Source organism: Aspergillus bombycis, assembly GCF_001792695.1.
Source record: "Aspergillus bombycis strain NRRL26010 chromosome Unknown contig00129, whole genome shotgun sequence".
NCBI classification, from domain to species: Eukaryota; Fungi; Ascomycota; class Eurotiomycetes; order Eurotiales; family Aspergillaceae; genus Aspergillus; species Aspergillus bombycis.
Genome location: NW_019170131.1, coordinates 20380 through 37983, shown reverse-complemented (window position 1 = coordinate 37983; position 17604 = coordinate 20380). Strand labels below are relative to the sequence as shown.

General features: G+C 48.5%; 4 protein-coding genes across 4 annotated transcripts; 1 reads left to right on the top strand and 3 right to left on the bottom strand.

The window, feature by feature from the left end:
* Positions 1-1038: 1038 nt before the first annotated feature.
* On the top strand, positions 1039-3642 carry ABOM_010543 (threonine/serine exporter family protein; the record flags this gene model as incomplete). Its single annotated transcript, XM_022537671.1, has 1 exon — positions 1039-3642. The coding sequence occupies one exon, from the start codon at positions 1039-1041 to the stop codon at positions 3640-3642; it is 2604 nt and encodes an 867-aa protein (XP_022384560.1).
* Positions 3643-4513: 871 nt separating this feature from the next.
* ABOM_010542 (MFS transporter) lies at positions 4514-6139 on the bottom strand (the record flags this gene model as incomplete). The annotated part of the gene is made up of 2 exons (XM_022537670.1): positions 4514-5779; positions 5834-6139. 2 exons carry the CDS (start codon positions 6137-6139, stop codon positions 4514-4516), a joined length of 1572 nt encoding a protein of 523 aa, XP_022384554.1.
* Positions 6140-11587: 5448 nt separating this feature from the next.
* ABOM_010541 (duf895 domain membrane protein) lies at positions 11588-13885 on the bottom strand (the record flags this gene model as incomplete). Its single annotated transcript, XM_022537669.1, has 15 exons — positions 11588-11754; positions 11836-11955; positions 12011-12085; positions 12154-12293; positions 12356-12443; positions 12507-12560; positions 12620-12674; positions 12725-12894; positions 12953-12990; positions 13046-13111; positions 13171-13248; positions 13302-13348; positions 13400-13427; positions 13494-13587; positions 13663-13885. The coding sequence occupies 15 exons, from the start codon at positions 13883-13885 to the stop codon at positions 11588-11590; spliced, it is 1443 nt and encodes a 480-aa protein (XP_022384561.1).
* Positions 13886-14964: 1079 nt separating this feature from the next.
* ABOM_010540 (uncharacterized protein) lies at positions 14965-16683 on the bottom strand (the record flags this gene model as incomplete). Its single annotated transcript, XM_022537668.1, has 1 exon — positions 14965-16683. The coding sequence occupies one exon, from the start codon at positions 16681-16683 to the stop codon at positions 14965-14967; it is 1719 nt and encodes a 572-aa protein (XP_022384562.1).
* Between the last annotated feature and the right edge of the window lie 921 nt (positions 16684-17604).

The window sequence follows — 17604 nt, the reverse complement described above, 5'->3', positions numbered from 1 at the left end:
CATTCAGTCTTGTTTCTCTGGTGGTAATTTTGATTTTCTCTTGGTTTATTCTGTTACTCTAACCAAATCCCCTGAGGGTTGACGCCATTAAAGGAGGGGCTAGACAATTGAATCCTTTTAAACGCCGGAGTATGAACTTTTCTTGTGTTTTTGATTTTCCTATCTGGCAACTCTAATCGGTGGTTCATCTACCACTGGATATCAAATTCCCCCCCAGCTGGTGATTTATCATCGTGGCGAAGACACTGCAGCGATTTGATACAAAACTCCACTTCCCTCCAGCATCCCTCCCACATCCCCTAACATCAGACCCCGGGTATCAAGAATCTACTGCAAATTAATATACCTTTAATATTCTTCCCTTGAATGATCTTGCACCACAGGCTCAACGACAGGATAACCAATATCTTTTACGTCCGTGATTGAATATTCTCAGTCGACATTCCCTGTTTCGACTCTTAGCCACGGCTCTATATCAAACGACATCTTTCCTTCTCTTCTCCTATCGGGGTCTTTGGATCAGTCTTCCGTGTGGCAAAAAGAGGAGACCAGATATATCTCCTTCTTTCTCCTTATACCTTGCAAGTGAATTGCTTTTCAAAGCCCTACCTAGATTTGGAGTCATGTCCCCGTGACGTACTATCATTCCTTGTGGCGGGACCTCTACCCCTTCTTTCCTATCGATCCGACTCTTCTATCCGGATAGTTGTTTGCAAAGTCCCGCTACACACAGGTGATCCTGTCCGTGCTCAAGAGCTTTTCCTGTCACAGAATTCCACGAAGGTATGCTCTTGGCAAAGCTTCTTGCTAGCAATCCAGTGCTGATCTAACCGTCTCGGTAGGCTACACCCACGCGCTCACTCAGCCAAAGCTCTAGTCGCTGGCTCGACATAGAGCAAATAAAAGGCAAGCAAAGAAATAATAACTCACGAGGGACCATCGAACAATCAAGAAAAGGACGCCAAAAGAACAAAGGTAGCACAGAGACCCAAAGAATTTGCTTGGACCCTGTTTGGCGAGTCACGTAAAGAACCCAAAATGGCCGGTGGTTACTTCGATTTACCGGTCGCCTCCTCGAGGCGTTCGAGCGTTACTGAAGTACCTGAGGGGGCAGGTAGATCCTCTGCAGGGCCGCGTGTATCTTCTCTACCATCGCCCAATAGTGAAGCCCTTCAGGACCGGTCGATGGACCAGCGCGGAGCCCAGGGCAGGCATCGGAATGCCGGCATTCTCAAGAACACCAATCGCGTTAAGTTTACTGTTAGCGAATATGGGCTTGGCGAAGTTCCCTCCGGATCGACGTCAGAGAGCCTGTTTGATGGAAGGGGTACATCATTGCCGCAAAAGCCACTACCCACCGCTAGCATTCCATCGACGGAGAAAGCATCCGCCGAGTCCCAATCGTTTCCCTTGGTTGATCTCAGCAGTAGTTCACCAACGGGTGTCACCGGCCGGACGATCCACTCGCGGGCTAGCTCCCCAGGAGTCACCGGGGACAATGAGGTCAGCTATGAGAAGGGGAGGGCCATCTACTCCGCACAAGAGAGAGCTCAGAGGCTCGCGTCCCTCCTTGGCCGCTCCTCAAAGTCTCCAAAGCCAAGTCCTCGTTCGAGTCTGCCGTCATCAATAGCGTCCACACCTACAGAAGTGGCGCTACCCTCCGAGGATGGTGACGAGATTCCTATGATCAGTCTTCCCGAGAAGCAATACGACTTCTTCTCCGACGATGAAGACAACCTCATAGATAAGCGACAATCTACACGCACTGCAGAAGCCCATCAACTAGTGCGACAAATGACTCGAAAGGACTTTAACTTTTTCTCGCGCATCCGCGCTCCCTCTCCCGGCCTCCGCTCTGGTCAGATCACTCCTCTTGAGGAGAGAGACCCCGACGCCTATGTCGAACGGCCAGCTCATTATCGCGGCGGCATTCTCTCTACCCTCCTGAAGCTCTATGATCAGCCCTCCCAGCAGAACTATTCTCGAGGCCGGTATGGTCACTCCCGTCAAAGCAGTTCGTCAGGGCTTAGTGGGCGAGGCTTGTCCCCAGATCCTGGCTGGAAACCTCAGCGGCCAAGGAAGTGGTACGAGAAATCTCCGAACCAATCCAGCATTTCTCTGTCTGGATCGACTGCGAAAAATTCCTCCAGCTCTCCCATTGCCATGCTCAAGCGCTCACGAAGCATTGGTGCTATACCCGGTATGCCTAAGAGGATGGGGAAACCACAATTGGAGGACGAGATCCGGATCACTGTTCACATTGCCGAGCTCCTCTCACGCCAGCGTTATCTACTCCTGCTTTGCCGTGCACTGATGAAATACGGGGCACCTACACACAGACTGGAGGAATATATGAGGATGTCTGCTCGCGTTTTAGAGATCGACGGTCAATTCTTGTATATGCCGGGCTGCATGATTATTTCATTTGACGACGCGTCTACCCACACTACCGAAGTGAAGCTGGTCCGCTCTCACCAGGGTGTTGACCTGAGTCGACTGTCCGACGTACATCAAATATACAAAGAGGTGATTCACGACGTCATTGGCGTGGAGGAGGCCACGCAGCGGCTCGAGGAGATCATGAAGAGGCCAGACAGATACCCGGTTTGGTTCCTGATTTTGATTCACGGTTTCGCCAGTGCTAGCGTCGGACCCTTTGCCTTCAATGCTCGCCCCATTGACATGCCCATCGCTTTTGTGTTGGGATGTCTCCTGGGTATTCTACAACTGGTCCTGTCCCCTCGGTCCTACCTCTACTCGAATGTGTTCGAGATTTCGGCTGCGGTCTTGACGTCATTCCTAGCTAGGGCTTTCGGAAGCATCCGCTACAATGGAGAACGTCTGTTCTGCTTCTCTGCTTTGGCCCAATCGTCCATCGCCCTCATCCTGCCTGGGTACATGGTGCTATGCGCCAGCCTGGAGCTACAATCACGCAGCATTGTTGCGGGCTCCGTCCGCATGGTTTACGCCATCATCTACTCCCTGTTCCTTGGATTCGGTATCACCATTGGCACCGCTGTATACGGCCTCTTGGATAGCGATGCATCCTCCGAATATACATGCCCCGCCAGTCCGATCACCAACGAATATCTCCAACATTTCCCATTCGTCATTCCTTTCACCATCTGCCTTGCCGTTGTCAACCACGCCAAGTTGAAACAGATTCCGATGATGATCGTCATTGCTTTTGCGGGGTATGTCACCAACTATTTCGGCGCGAAGCGATTCTATTCGAGCACACAAGTGTCCAATGCGTTGGGTGCCTTCGTGATCGGCGTCATGGGAAACCTCTACAGCCGGCTGCGACACGGATTCGCAGCTGCCGCGATGCTCCCTGCTATCTTTGTTCTAGTCCCATCTGGACTCGCAGCCAGTGGATCCCTGATCTCCGGGATCGCCTCAGCCGAGCAAATCACCAGCAAAATCACCCCTTACTCTGTCGTTGCCAACGGCACACAGGGATTCGTGGACGCAGCAAAGAACATGACCACAACAACGAGCAACGATCAATTCCACGGAGTCGTCTTCGACATCGGATACGGCATGGTCCAGGTCGCAATCGGCTTCACCGTCGGTCTTTTCCTCGCTGCATTGGTCGTGTACCCGCTTGGAAAGAAACGTAGCGGACTGTTCAGCTTCTAAATACCACGCAAACATATATACATGCATATATACTCATACATGCATACATACTTATACATTCGCATTTTCCTTCCATCGTTTATCTATGTTGAAACTCTCACAGGTTTTTGATATTGATTGCATCATCCTCACGCAGCAAGCGAGTTTTGTCGTGTTATTCAGCGTGTCCTCTAACTATCAGCTCTTTATTTCTTTTGTCTTTCATTTTGTTTATATATTGGCGTCACATACTATCTCTCGCATTTCTTTCTCTGGTCAATTTCCTCTCACATTGAAGCCTTCTCTTGCATCTGGGATGCCACGATATGATCTGAATTGGTCGGGTTTAGCGAGCAACGGACGGGATATTCAGCGACTGTGATTGTTTCTGTTTCTTTGTATGCCTTTTTGTCATTTGTATCTGACTGTTGGAGTTTACGTTTCTGGGCTATGATAAATATAAAAATGATCGGCGCAGGTGGCTGCTTAGAATGAATGATTTCTAGCTTTTTCTGGGTATATGTTTATATCATATCATTTGAAAAATATACGCACGGATTTCTGCGGGTTCAGGTCGCAGGTTCTTTTCGGACTGTCTGAGTATCGTTTCACTTTATCTAAGATCATGTTTGGTTTCTGGATTGTCACTCAGGTCCTGGATTGAACGTTGATAGCATATCCAGCTGTACTAAAATGCCATACCTTGTACTATACTTTAACCAGCACAACGAACATATTGTCACTGTCCAGCAGTAACCACTCTTTGGTTCTTTCTCATTCAGTCCTCCTCCCACATTCACCAGATACCATAGCTATTTATACTGGCAACAATAGTATAATGTCTAGGTATCAGTATATACTCTATGCTAAATCCACTAAGACTCGAATACTACTACACCTTCACCCCAGGCCCATCGGTCTCAGTCCTCGCCAACCTCTCTCTCCTCCACCGCGGCCCAAGCCTTACAACCACCCCCAAAAGCGGCGCCGTCGCCAACATGACAAACGCAATAAAAGTAAAACACCATCCTCTCCCCATGGCATTCAACATAGGATCAATCAACGCGGTAGCACCGGCACCCAACAAACAACGAACAAAGTTATTCGACGCCGTCGCGGCACTCGCATTCCCGGGATAGAGATCCACAAGCAAGGTACTTACCGTGTTGAAGGCGCTGGTCAAGCCCAGCCCCATTACGAAGAGGATTGTGGTGGGCGCAGCAAGGTGGACGCCGAAGTGCAGGACCCATCCGAATGCAATGACGGTTAGACTGCCGATGGTTAGTAGCGGGAAGGCGAGTTGCAGACGGGCTTTTTCGATGGGGAAGTCTTTCAGGTCCCTGGAGCTGTGGTGGAGAGGGACGCCGAGTCGGTTGGCGAGGCGGCGATAGTTGTAGTCTAGGATTTTGCCGGAGAGGATGGAAGCGATTGTGGCGCCGAGGCCGAAGGGGATGTAGCAGAGGCCGATCTGGAGCTCATTGAGGCCGTACAGGTCTTCGTAGATGGACGGGATGGAGGCGCTGACGTCGTAGAAGCCGGCGAAGAGGATGGCGTTGGAGAGGAGGATTATGCTGGTGTCTTTTTGGAAGACGATGGAGAGGGTTCTGAGGGGGTTCGGGAAAGTGATCTTATGGCTTGCTTCTGGACTGTTGTTTGCTTCCTGTCCTTCTGCTCTGCTTGATCTGGTCTGATACCAGTTGATCAATGATAAATTCCATGTTGGAGGCGGGATCGAGCCGTTGCCGACTACTTTCCGCGCGGTTTCGGGGAAGAACAGTAGGAACTGGACGGCGAAGGTGCCCGCGAATATAGTCAGAAACCAGAATATGGCTCTCCATCCTAGATACTGCGCCAAAAGGCCTCCGATGACCGGCCCCACGGATGGGCCCAGTAGCGTGCCGGCAGTTACGAAGCCCATGTATGAGCCCCGCTCGGCGGCAGCTGCGATATCCGACACCACCCCCGAGCCGAGCGCAATGGTAGTGCTAATTCCTGCGCTTTGTAGGCAGCGGAAAATGAAGAGTGCGGCATAGTTGTTTTGGAGTGCAAGTCCAATATTGGCTGCTATGTACAGGATGAAACATCCGATGTAGGCCGGCCGTCGGCCTGCTTTGTCTGCAAAGTCACCCACGAACATGGGCGATAACCCTTGGAAGATCTTTTTATCGTAAGCTTTTTTACTCATGGGCAGAGGGCAAAAGGGAATTCATACCATATAGCTCATGAGGGTCAGATTGATTAAACTACTTGAGACATGTAGGTCATAGGCTAGGGTGTTCAAGGCCGGATAGTAAATCTGTGAAGACACGGGAGAAAAGAAACCAGCCCAGGATGCGCAAAAGACGATATATCTCTTCTGCGCTTTTGAAAATGCAGAATACACGACTTCGCTGGCTCTGGTCGATGTGTGAGTTAAGACGGCATTGCCCGAGGCCTCCTCCGGGGTCTTTCCCTCAGGGCCACCCGGGCTAGATAGTATCCCATGAAAGCCTTCTGCATCATGACAAGCCGAGGCCATTTTCCCTGTATGAACGCTTCTACGATAAAAAGAAAGCAATACAACTTGCGGGACCAGGGCAGAAATGAAGTGGTCCGTGCTCCCTATGGTCACCTGATCTTATACAATACTTGAGCCCTATTGCACGATCTGGTATTCCTTATAGTAGTATAGTAGATTGCGTTGGTCGATACAAATATTGACGATGGAGGTTATTAGTCGCTAGGTCAAGTACTTAGCAGCTGGCTGTGGTCCTCTGTCAGGCAAGGGTTCAACTTCGGCTAAGTCTTTGTTGTGAAACCCTAGTGTTTTAAGACATGCACGGCACTGTAGCAAACGAATAAAGAGCATTTCAAGACGTTGATAAATGAATCCTTTTATATTTCACTCTTATTGGAATGGGAATAAGAGCTGAATAACCCTTGGCAGTTAATTACAGGCGAGGGTAATGCTCAAGAAGGAAGGAACCTGCTTCACTTTTGCGCTTGCACATCAAAGGTAGGAAATAGCCTTGTAATAACTCTGGCACTGTGGTATGGAGAATAAGAGGGCCCGTAGGTGTAAGCACATTCTACGATCCAGACAACCGATTAGAAAGATCACGTCCCCTACCTTTCATCCTTCTATCCTTGGGCGGTCAGTAAAGCGTCACATCAATCGGTTGACAATCGTATGCATTGCCATTGTATCCCAGGAGTCAACATATTGGACAAATCAACCAACCAAGTGTCTGATGAAATAAGATCATGAAGATTCTCTCGGACTAAGAAAACAGCTTATCCATCACTGTGAAAACGTTGAAGACAGCTGCAGAGAACGGTGGCCTCCGGGTCGGTGATATCGTGCGCCATTTAGGATAACGGGAAAGGCATATCATTGCTAACAATTTGGTAAGGAAGCCGTGTGTGATATTGATGAAGAGCCCATGATTATGGATGTACTCTTTGACGGAAGAGGGGGCAGCCTGCTCATGACTAAAGACACAGTCAATTCAGTCGTCGCGAAAGGGCATAGTAGAGGGCCCCTATCGCTCTATGTAGGAATAATCCGAGGAGCAAATGCCGGCACCAGAGCATGGATAAGAGACAGAATATTTCCTATAAATAAGACTCTTTCGTTCGACGTGCTTGCTAGGAAATAAAGGGTATGACTCTCATAACGAGGACACAACATAGAGCTGTGATATCTAGATGACAGAAAACGCGACATTATTGCACTGTGGCTAGTCCAATCCAGCATGTCGACGTGTGACTCTTCGAATATATGCGAATTATCACCCACCTGGATCGAGGTACTTGAATGGGTAGGGTGCGTTCCTGTTCTGTCGAGACAAGGTCACAGGCACAGTCCGGACTGGCGACGGGATGGGAAGAAGAAGGTAGTGTGGGATTGATGGGTGCTAAAAATGGACGATGTATGTATATCGTACAGTAAGGATGCAAAACGTTTTGTTATCAGAAGCATTGCCCAAGGGCAAAAAAGAAATTTGACTCCGATACGGGGAATCGAACCCCGAGCTGCCGCGGAACTTGCTTTCATTTTATGAAAGGCGGCGATGTTAGCCGTTACACCATATCGGATGTTATTGATAAGAGTTGGTCCTGTTTGGTTTGATCAAGGGCTTGGCACCACCAGTGGCTATCTGTCTTCGTGCGTGGCTCCATAGACTTATTCTAATCATCGAATTTATAGAATTGTTGTATAGGAATTGCGTAGTGTTTAGTAACTTCGACCACGTTATTTTATTCTTTCCGGTAACTAGAGTTGGTTTTAGCCCGAGTAATCAAGGAAGAGTAAGAGAAATAGTCATCTTATTGTAAGATTAATTCTTAAGAGGCACTCCTCTAGATAACTTCATTCTTTTATGCAACAGACGTATAGTAATGAGAGAGTAAACATAATTGACAGGCAGACATAAGCATGATACAATACATCAACGATATCATGAGTATATTCTATCAACGTACTTATTAACTTATAATAGGCGACAGTAAGAGCCAAGCCTAGATGCTCAATTGCCTCATGGTTGGTTCCTCGATATCCTGCGATCCGACTGTATTTTGCAGACCGTTTCGAGAAGTTCGAACCCACGGTAAAACTTAAATGGTAGGTTCTTTTTTTTTTAAGAGAGTCCCTTCACAAACACCAGGCCTCATTAAATCATGTAACCACTATTTGCAGGACCCAAGGATAGACAATTCGAATCTCAAAATTCAGTGAACCTCGGTCTGTGATGATTTATCTTGCGTCACATCAACAACCCCGCTTCCGTCGCACGTTGGGCAGGTCCTTTGCGACTCGTTGTTTGTGGCAGATGCCAGGCCGTACAATTTGAACACCAAGGTTATGACGGTCGGGGCGAGAAGAAGATAAATAAGAACGAGGATGATGAAAGTTTGGAAAGGCGCAGCCTCCAGTGAGTCGATGATGAAAGTGCCGAACGAGCGCATAAGTGTATCCAGGGATGTCCCAGGTGCCATCATTCTAGTGGGAAGCCAGGTACGAGAGAAAAACCTCTCGTCCAGAGAAAACGAATGTGACAGACTGGCTTGGGCAATTTGAATACCACGGGTTAGTTATAAGCTAACGACTAGTCAGTATTGGAATGCTTCTGCCTAAACAATCAGTTTCAGTTCTTCGTCTGCCTTTATTTAGTAACTCGGAGCCCATTACAAAAATCGCGTATCCCTCGATGAGACTACGACCAACTTAGCAAGGTCAAAAGGATCAAGCTAATGCCAAGCTAATGCCACGGCGACACTAAGATTCCAACGGCGGGTAGGTTGCACGGCCCGATCCAGGTCTGACTTAGAAGCGATGATATACCAACCCTGGATCTCTACGGAGTAGTGAGTAGTGGATTCCAAATTTCCCCACTGGGGCTCTCCTTGACGATGAACCCATTTCTTACGGACCCTCATCGGAGCCCGAGCTGACTGTGAGATATGTAAAGACTTACCATTAGTTATGGTGAGTACGAAACAGGTCGCCTCGCTCAATTGAATTAGTGCGTATCTTAGAGCCATCGTCGGAAGTGAAGACGACGTTGCATCGTTGAGTTGGATCTCTGACCAGGATCCTCGCGCTAATTGTGATTATGGCCCAGCATCATACAGTAGGCTCAAAAATGGGAGTCCCGGACAACAGTGTCGGCACTCAATTAGTTGGACATGGCTGGCTTTCCAGGTACATTTTTTTCATGCACCAGCGGGGACGCAGGGTATTTATTTTGGGAATAGGCAGATGCCTTTATCGAAATTTTTCATCGAGGAGGCATCAGGGAAGTTCATAAGAATAGAAGATATACACCTCATAGAAGAGAACCCTCACACCTCATTTTGATAACAATCGCCCTCCCGACAATCGGAATTCCATTGGGCCAAAAGGCTATCTTTGCTGGTCTCCTTGGCTTTGCATGGCTTTCGAGCACTTTAGCAAGTCCGATCGTTTCTACAAACTCTACAAACGTCATCGTCACCCACCGTACTTCTGATCTTTTTCTTGAGTTCGAGGCAGTCCTTCTCTAAATAGCTTCATCCTTTTATACTATGGATATATAGTAATAATAAGGTAGTATATGTAAAACTAATAGGGTAATCATACTAGATGTGCATAAGGATGATTGTGATCATTTGCTATTAACGTACTTGTTACCGTACAATATACGGCAGTAAGATAGACATTATCATACTGATCTACAACCATTGACATTCGATTATCAGATCAGGACTGTAGTAGGAGTGTGATGGAGGTTATAAAATATGAAACAAATACTAGTATGATCGAACTTACCTACAGCTCTTATAGATCTGTTCCTAGAATAGCCTAGAATTCTTTAGCCAATCATCATCTCTATTCACTCGCTAGGATCCGCCCATTGACACTAGAAAGGCCGAGCGTCGACACTAGCGTAGGAGCTCGTCAGCCCAAATCACCAGATAGAAAAGACTCCTTGACTTTCTCGACAATCTGATGTTCGCGTGGTCGAGTGCTACCTGATTCTCTGAAGGGCAGGCATGATGTGCCGACCCCCATCCGCGCGTCTTTGGTGCTACATTCAAAGTATAATACCAAGCCCGAAGCAACACTGTCGCTCAATTTCTAAAGCTCCAACACCACGATTTCTTTTTAAGGCCCACGGCAAACTGTGGCCATTTCATCACTCCCGCCGTTTACACCATAATAGATATTATGATAATAGTGTCTACGTTTTAACATCATAGGTTAAAGTCTAACATTGTCCCTCGTAAAGCCATGCGCTCTACAGCGCGTTCTGAAGGTGGGGATGGAACGATAATCATCGAGTACCATGGAAAGGAAACCAAGGGCCATCACAGGCGTTAAATTTTTACATGATATCCAATGTCATCATCTCGGGTCACAGTGATGGACAGACTCCAGTTTGCCATTGGAATCCGCTAGGCCCTGTGCCTACCACGTCTCATCCCCAGGGTGTCGGGATGGCCTATGCACTGTGTTGCCCAGTTTGCAATACAAGTGACATATCCCGGTGTGCACTCCCACCATTTTCGTGGCTATATGGAACTATAACTTATGATTGTCAGGTTCAAACTTAGTTGTGGTGTTTGACTGTCCTATGTATCATGTATGCTCCCATCAACTTGTACTTAGGAGCTGCGGGTTACGACTAGTAGCTGCTATAATACCCCGCTGTCCTAGCAGTGGCCCTAAGCGGCGATGTTGTGAGGGTTTCTGGGCATGGTAGTTATGGTGGCATCTTTGACCGGTGAAATTATCTTAGCTGTGTTGGCCTACCTCCCCGCTGGTAGCCCTCTCAATATCACCATACGATTATATATAAGTACATACGAATAGCCCTCCGAAACAGCACACCTCTTAACCCAACCGAGTTTCATCCTCTAGAAGCCCCAATGACCTAGGAATATTACATACGGCTACAAAAAACACTCCAACGCTGCGAATAACTAGGGCTCGTCAAATATACTGCAAGATCTTTTGGCTTATATATGCAAAAACAGAATAGTATTCTCATCAAATCCGATATGGTGTAACGGCTAACATCGCCGCCTTTCATAAAATGAAAGCAAGTTCCGCGGCAGCTCGGGGTTCGATTCCCCGTATCGGAGTTACAAGATTTCTTTTTTTTATTCCCTAGTTTTCTTCTCTGATATTTCTCTTTTTTATTTTAGAACTTCGATTCCCTGCTCAATGCCCGGGACTTTAAGTTTCTGCATAATAACGTCTGCAGCGTAGGAAATTAGAGGAGTACTATGTATCATTACCCTACTGATGTTGATCTTCTCCCTCACAGAGCGCTTACCCGCGATCTACTTTTATTTACACCTTCTTCTGAGATTCATAAGCCGTGTGTCATCACTGTCATTCGTTCATTATTGCTGCTTAGGCAAGCTTGCTACAACTAGCATTGCCATTGCTCGAGATCATACGTAATCGATGGGTATCACTGAGTAATAATATGTCGAGCCATTATTTCGCCTGAACAGTTTCCCTCACTATATTCTTGTCACCATAGTCTGTACCAACAGCAGGTTGTACAGGACCCTGTTCCTCATCTTGGCCGATGGTGGCGTGCTTATCATGCTCGACAGGAGCAAAATACTTAACAACCAACCAGGTCGGGAATACCGCGAGACCTAGATGAGTGTTCGGGTTAGTCTTCCCCGTGTCTCGACCCAAAGAACAAGGTAAGAAAGAAAATGGGAAGAGACACATACCAAGCAGAATAGTATTCACAGCAAGCGGGACTCGCCCGCCGTACCAGTTCCTCGTGTTGATGCCGAATGAAACGGCCTGAGCGAAACTTTCTTGTCCACGGAGGACACCAGAGTACCGGGCTGGATGGTGTTGTTAGTGGTTTGGCTTTCTTGTTGGTCCTGGGGGTACACGTACCTAGTTCGGAGATGTTGTCGGTCATTGAGGAGACGAGGTAGTAGAGCCAGTTCTGGAGGGCTTGTTGGGAGAATTCTAATGTGATATATGGGTTAGCGAGGTGTCTAGGGGGAAGACAAATGATTTCGGAAGGGAATACTGACCCCAGAGAAGGATGACGAAGAGTCCCTCGGTGAAGCCCTTGTCGGACCAGTCGTAGGAGGGTGGATTCGCGGTGTACTTCTCCTGTACTACCCAGGCGTAGGTCCAGGTGGCGATGTGTACGAGGATGACATAGAAGAAGCTGGAGTCCTGGTTAGTATAGCCCCCTGGTGTCGATTGATGCTTCACGGTGGACGGTCATACCTATATGTGACCCGGTTCTTGATCGAGATTCCTCTATAGTCAAGGAACCGACTTATCATTCCAGAAGATAATAGTCTTGCGAAGTTGCCTGGCTGATGTTAGACAGAGCTCGGACTTGAAGCATCAGTTACCCAGACTGTGAAAGACTTACTGACAAAACCGATCAAGGCACGGGCTCTAACACCGAAGTAATACGTCGTAAAGTCTATCCAAGAAACTCTTAGTGTTTCCATGTGTAGATATAGATGACTTGCAAAACCATACTTCCACTGTATTGGTTAAAGTACGCTGCCCAGAAGATCGGCAACAGCAGAAGAACCTGAAATGGCGTTAGCCAAACCATCGACGAAAGTGAGAATAGTGACTGACTTCTTTCCGACAAGAGAGCTTCCAAAGCTCCCGCATCTCAGCGCGCCATGAGTCCTGCAGAACAATCCTCACTTTACTCCCATCACTGCGCTGGACCTTCTCAGGTGGCGAGAGAAATATCGCCAGGGGAACGGCAAGGCACTGTAGCGCGACGAAGATGAGATAGGTCTCTGTATAAGCGATTAGCAATCATCCTCGCAGGGGAAATGTAGGTTCCGCTAGGCTTACGCGAGTCAACCTTTCCTTTGCTCTTTGCTTCAGCAGAGCTGTAACTGAGTGAGCAGAACATCTCAACATATGCTTATCTTCCAAGAGACGTACTGGTTGAGCCCGAGGACAATTGCGCCGCCCAGCAAAGGTCCACCGGTACGAAACCAAAGCCAGATACTGTTCACTGTCAATGATATTTTCCATTGAGCCAAATTGCCACATCTATATCTACTCACTTCATATATCTGCCCCGTTTTGTTGGCTCCGGATATCCTAGTGCCACAGCACCCTCAGAAGCCCAGAAAAGACCCGCTCTGGTTGTTGTGTGAGAAAGTGGACAGCTGTCGACCGGATATCTCTTACTTACGACAAACCACATGCTACCGATCCAAGAAGCACAAACCACACATTGCCCTACACCTGTAATTAGCGTTCCGCCACGAACACACGGGGTCCGGCACGTACATAGCGGTTATTCGTATACAATGCGGCACTATACCATCTCTCATTAGTTTAAAACCAATAACTCTCAGACAGAAACGTATGAGAATATACATACGAATAAATCGGGTACCCAACCGCACCCAAAAGCAGAGTCCAATTCAACCCAATGCGGTTCGCAATCGGACCGCCGAAGAGACACAAAAAACCCACTATAGGAACGCGCAGAGATCAGCACCGCAAGCCAATACAACAGCCGATCACAAATCATCAACAGGTCAGCCTACTAAGACCAAAAACCAACGCATTGGCAGCATTAATCAAAAATGGTGACTGCGCGCCACCAGCACCCAAGGAATTCATGGCATTCCACAAGCCGGGCGCCATAAAGCCCACTCCGCCAATAACAAAGGCATTGAAGAGCGTTGAGTGATACCATGTTCGCTTCTCCTTGTTCTCTACCGCTATGTCGGTGGGAGAAACTGAACGCGATGATGGTTGTTCGGCCATGGCGTTGTGTAGTCTCGGTAAAAGCCCGTCGCACTGAAGAGAAGCGTCCGAACCAGAAGCACGTTTGGCACCATGATGGATATAGCATGCTTTATGCTTCCCCCGTCTTCATTCAAATTTCTCGTTACGGAAATCCTCATATTGAAAGAAAATTGCGTGCTATTGTGAATATCTCGATAGCGTGCCATTTCCATGCTACTATGACACTTGGTGTCCAGACCCAAGACTGCAACGTACGGTCGAGGGGCCAATCAATGACTGGTTGTGGAGAAGAGCTTTGATGTAAATCGGCTTGAGCCGCCCCTGAGAAGAATTTAATATTGTTGCTCATGCAAGTCATGCAGAGTCGCAGACCCATGCAGCCTTGAAGGATGGTGTCTGTTTCTACAACATCAACGTGATCGGGCCGATCCTCCTTTTGAATACGACCCAAACGCATGCCATTGACTCATGAAAATACTCGAGATGATACAGTATCTACGGGAACTCGACCGGCCTTTCTCCATAACTTGTACTGATGTCGCTCAGCATTGAAAACTAATAAAACGAACGCTTGTACATACATGGCCAGATGATGTACACCGAAAGAATGCAACATGGAATCGCTCTGGGCCCAAGATGATCGACTCAGTCCGATCAAAAGGAACCTGTTGAAGTAACAGGGGCAGCCAGATCACGAAATCCACTACACAACGTAGGTTTGATTTCCCGTTTTCATCAGCGCATTGGGCAGTGGTAAGGAGTGGACAAGAACCTAAACAGAGGTCGGAGAATGAAGAGATTGGAGAAAGAAAGGAAAAAGGTAATATAAAAAAAACACATCATCATCCAAGGCTGATGCTGGGACAGGCCGCTTATGTGTCTAAACACATAGGAAAAGCAACATTAGAGACAATTTCGACTATCACATGAGAGTATCCATTTTGAACAGGAGAGAAGCTCTGGCCCGCTGTCCAAGTACAACAAAAGAGTAAAGTAGGGTGTTGAGGAAAAGACAAGAAAAAAAAAAAGGCGCAAAAAGTAATCATCCAAGTGTGCACATCCGTTACGTCTCAGTCACATTATGTACGATGTTCGCGTTACATGATCGGGGTCTTGCGCTTTTCGGCGCTAGATAGCACAAGCATCGGGGTCTTGCGCCTTTCTGGACCCTGCACTGCTGTCTTCTGGCCAGCGACGACAGCAGCCACCGAAGGTGTTCCCGCAGGCGAAGAAACCGGATCCGTGCGAACATCTGCCAATTTTCCGCCGAAGAAGCCACCATCCTCGCTGATCGGAGTGGTCGTGTACGGACTATCTTGCGACCGCCGTTCCCGAGAAGACCTCTCCTTCCTCTCGGATCCAATGGCGCCATTGGCCGCGGCACGAAGGCTTCCCAAGCTGGGTTTGCTCGAAAGACTGCCACTGCGAACGGTAGCATCATCACCGTCGGAGAATGTGAATTCCTTCTCACTCGCCGGCGTGTTGGTGCCACCGGTACTATGGCATCCGAAGCTGCGGCTATCCCCGCGTCGTTCGAGGCCTGCACGCACAAGGTTGTGGACGGCACGACGGCGCTGACGGGTGGCGAAGTTCTTGCTTCCTTCATGGTTTGATGTAGGCTTAGCGACAAGTTCCTCCAACGAGGGCGGACCCCTGGGTTGCCGGATTGGGTGCTCTCCGGCGCGATTCTGGCCAGGCCCAAAAGTTCCAGTTGCCGGTGTCTGAGAAATGGCAGCGGTTTTGGGAGCGGCAGGGGTTATGTTTGAGTTTGCCTTGGCCGTGTCAATGGAGAATCTAGCAGGGTTAAACGACGAGCTTTTCTTGTGACCTCTGCGGAATGCATTGATGGAGGGAGGAGGCAAAGGAGCAGTTTCCTGTGGAGGTGAAGGGCTGGCACTTGGAGGAGAGGCCGGCTGCGATAATTGTTTCGTCTCCGGGGGAGGAGAAACTTCAGCTCGGAACGCTGGCACCTGCATGGCAGGAGATTGCGTCTCCTCTTCCTGGTAAGGCGAAGAACTTTCTTGCTGGCAGGAGTTGTCGTAAATGTAATTCTGTTGACCAGTGAGGGGGTTGTAGACGGAGAACAGCCCTGGTTGACCCGGCACAGGCTGCACAACTGGCTGTACGCCTTGCTGGAGCTGTTGCTGATAGAAGCCCATCCCCGGAACGGCGAGAGAAGGATATTCCTGCTGCTGGTTCATTGGCATTCCCAGGCTGAGACCCTGGAACTGCTGGGCCGCTGCGGTGACGCTAATCAGTTGTTGCTGTAGGCGCTGTTGTTGGGCCGCCAAGAAAAGATTTGTGGACATCAATTCCGCGTACAGACTCTCGTCGATTGGCATATCGCCGGCGATGTCAATAGCCGGAGGTGCGAGCACCTGCTCCGGCAGAGTGTACACGGGGCGACCGGTGTTCATGTCCAGGCCCTGATTAAGGGCCATTGAGTGTCGAGGGAAGCCAGTTCCCATGGCAGTTTGTGGAACACGATCAGCGGTGCGGTTTGAAAGATTCCCATATCGATCACCCTCCACGCCCAGATGCTGTTGGCGGGCGGAAGCCGAGGGGACGGTAGCGGATTTTGGAGCCGTCCTTAAGCCTGCCAGAAGATGCGAACGGCTGGTGCGCGGAGTGGGAATGGGGGCCGATGGCTGCGATTCATCGATGGTGGAAATGTGTGGAGGTGGCACACTCAAACGCTTCACATTAGGGCCCTTTCTCCGAGACCCGAAACCGGAACTCGGGGCCCCAAGCGAGCTTCCGTTATTGAAAGACGGGTTGTAAGTCATCTGAGCAAGACCGCCAGTGTCCATACTCATAACTAGTATAAAGGAAGAAAGTTTCGAGGATAATATGTGCAACGGGTAAGAATCAAAGAGCCGTAGTGAACCGAAGGCACTATGTAGTCGACCAAACGGAAAGCTTGCGTATTAAGGTATTACAAGGAGGCGATGGTAAGAATGAAACACTCGGGGATCGTTCTGACACCAGAAATCGTGTCTATTATGCGAAGAGTTGAGACTGCGGTCGCGAGTCCTAAACTCGGCCGGTGTCAGCAAGATCGTGAAGGCGACCGACATAGGATCGACATACCTGAGAAAATATGCGATGAGAATGAATAGAGTTGCAAAAAGAGAGCTGGGAAAGACAAAGAATGATTAATAGCCAGGTGTACAGGGAACGATCGATCTGGGGTCAGGGTAGAGTTGCAGCTGCCAAAAGGAGATCTGATGGTGGAAGTGATGGACGACAGACGCGACCGGACGTCAGGAACCGAGGCAAGAAAGTCGAGAGAGACAAGGAAAATGAAGGTCTCTGTAATTAAAGACGATGATAAAAATGGGTGGGAGATGCTCTGCAGCTCCCGACCGAAAGGATGCTTGAACACGAAAGATGGGAAAGGAGGAGAGACTCGAAGATTGACCGTTGAAGAGAACAAACAACGGAAAACAAGAACAGAGCCGCTCAAGTGATGAAGTAAGGGATCGTCGAATGGACTTTTATTTATTCTCTCTCTCTTTCTTGCTCTGACTTTCTTTTTTATTTCTATTTTTCTTTGGCGTTTTTTGCCTTTTTTTTCTGTTTCCTCCAAAGTATCCCGTGAATCGTAGAGAGGGAAAGAAGAGAGAAGAGAAGAGAGTCGGCGATGATAGGATAGTGTATTGATGAATTGGTCCGTTCGGCTGTTGGCGCGCGTTGGGTCGCCTTTTTCTTTCTTTTTTTCTTCTTCTTCGCGCTTT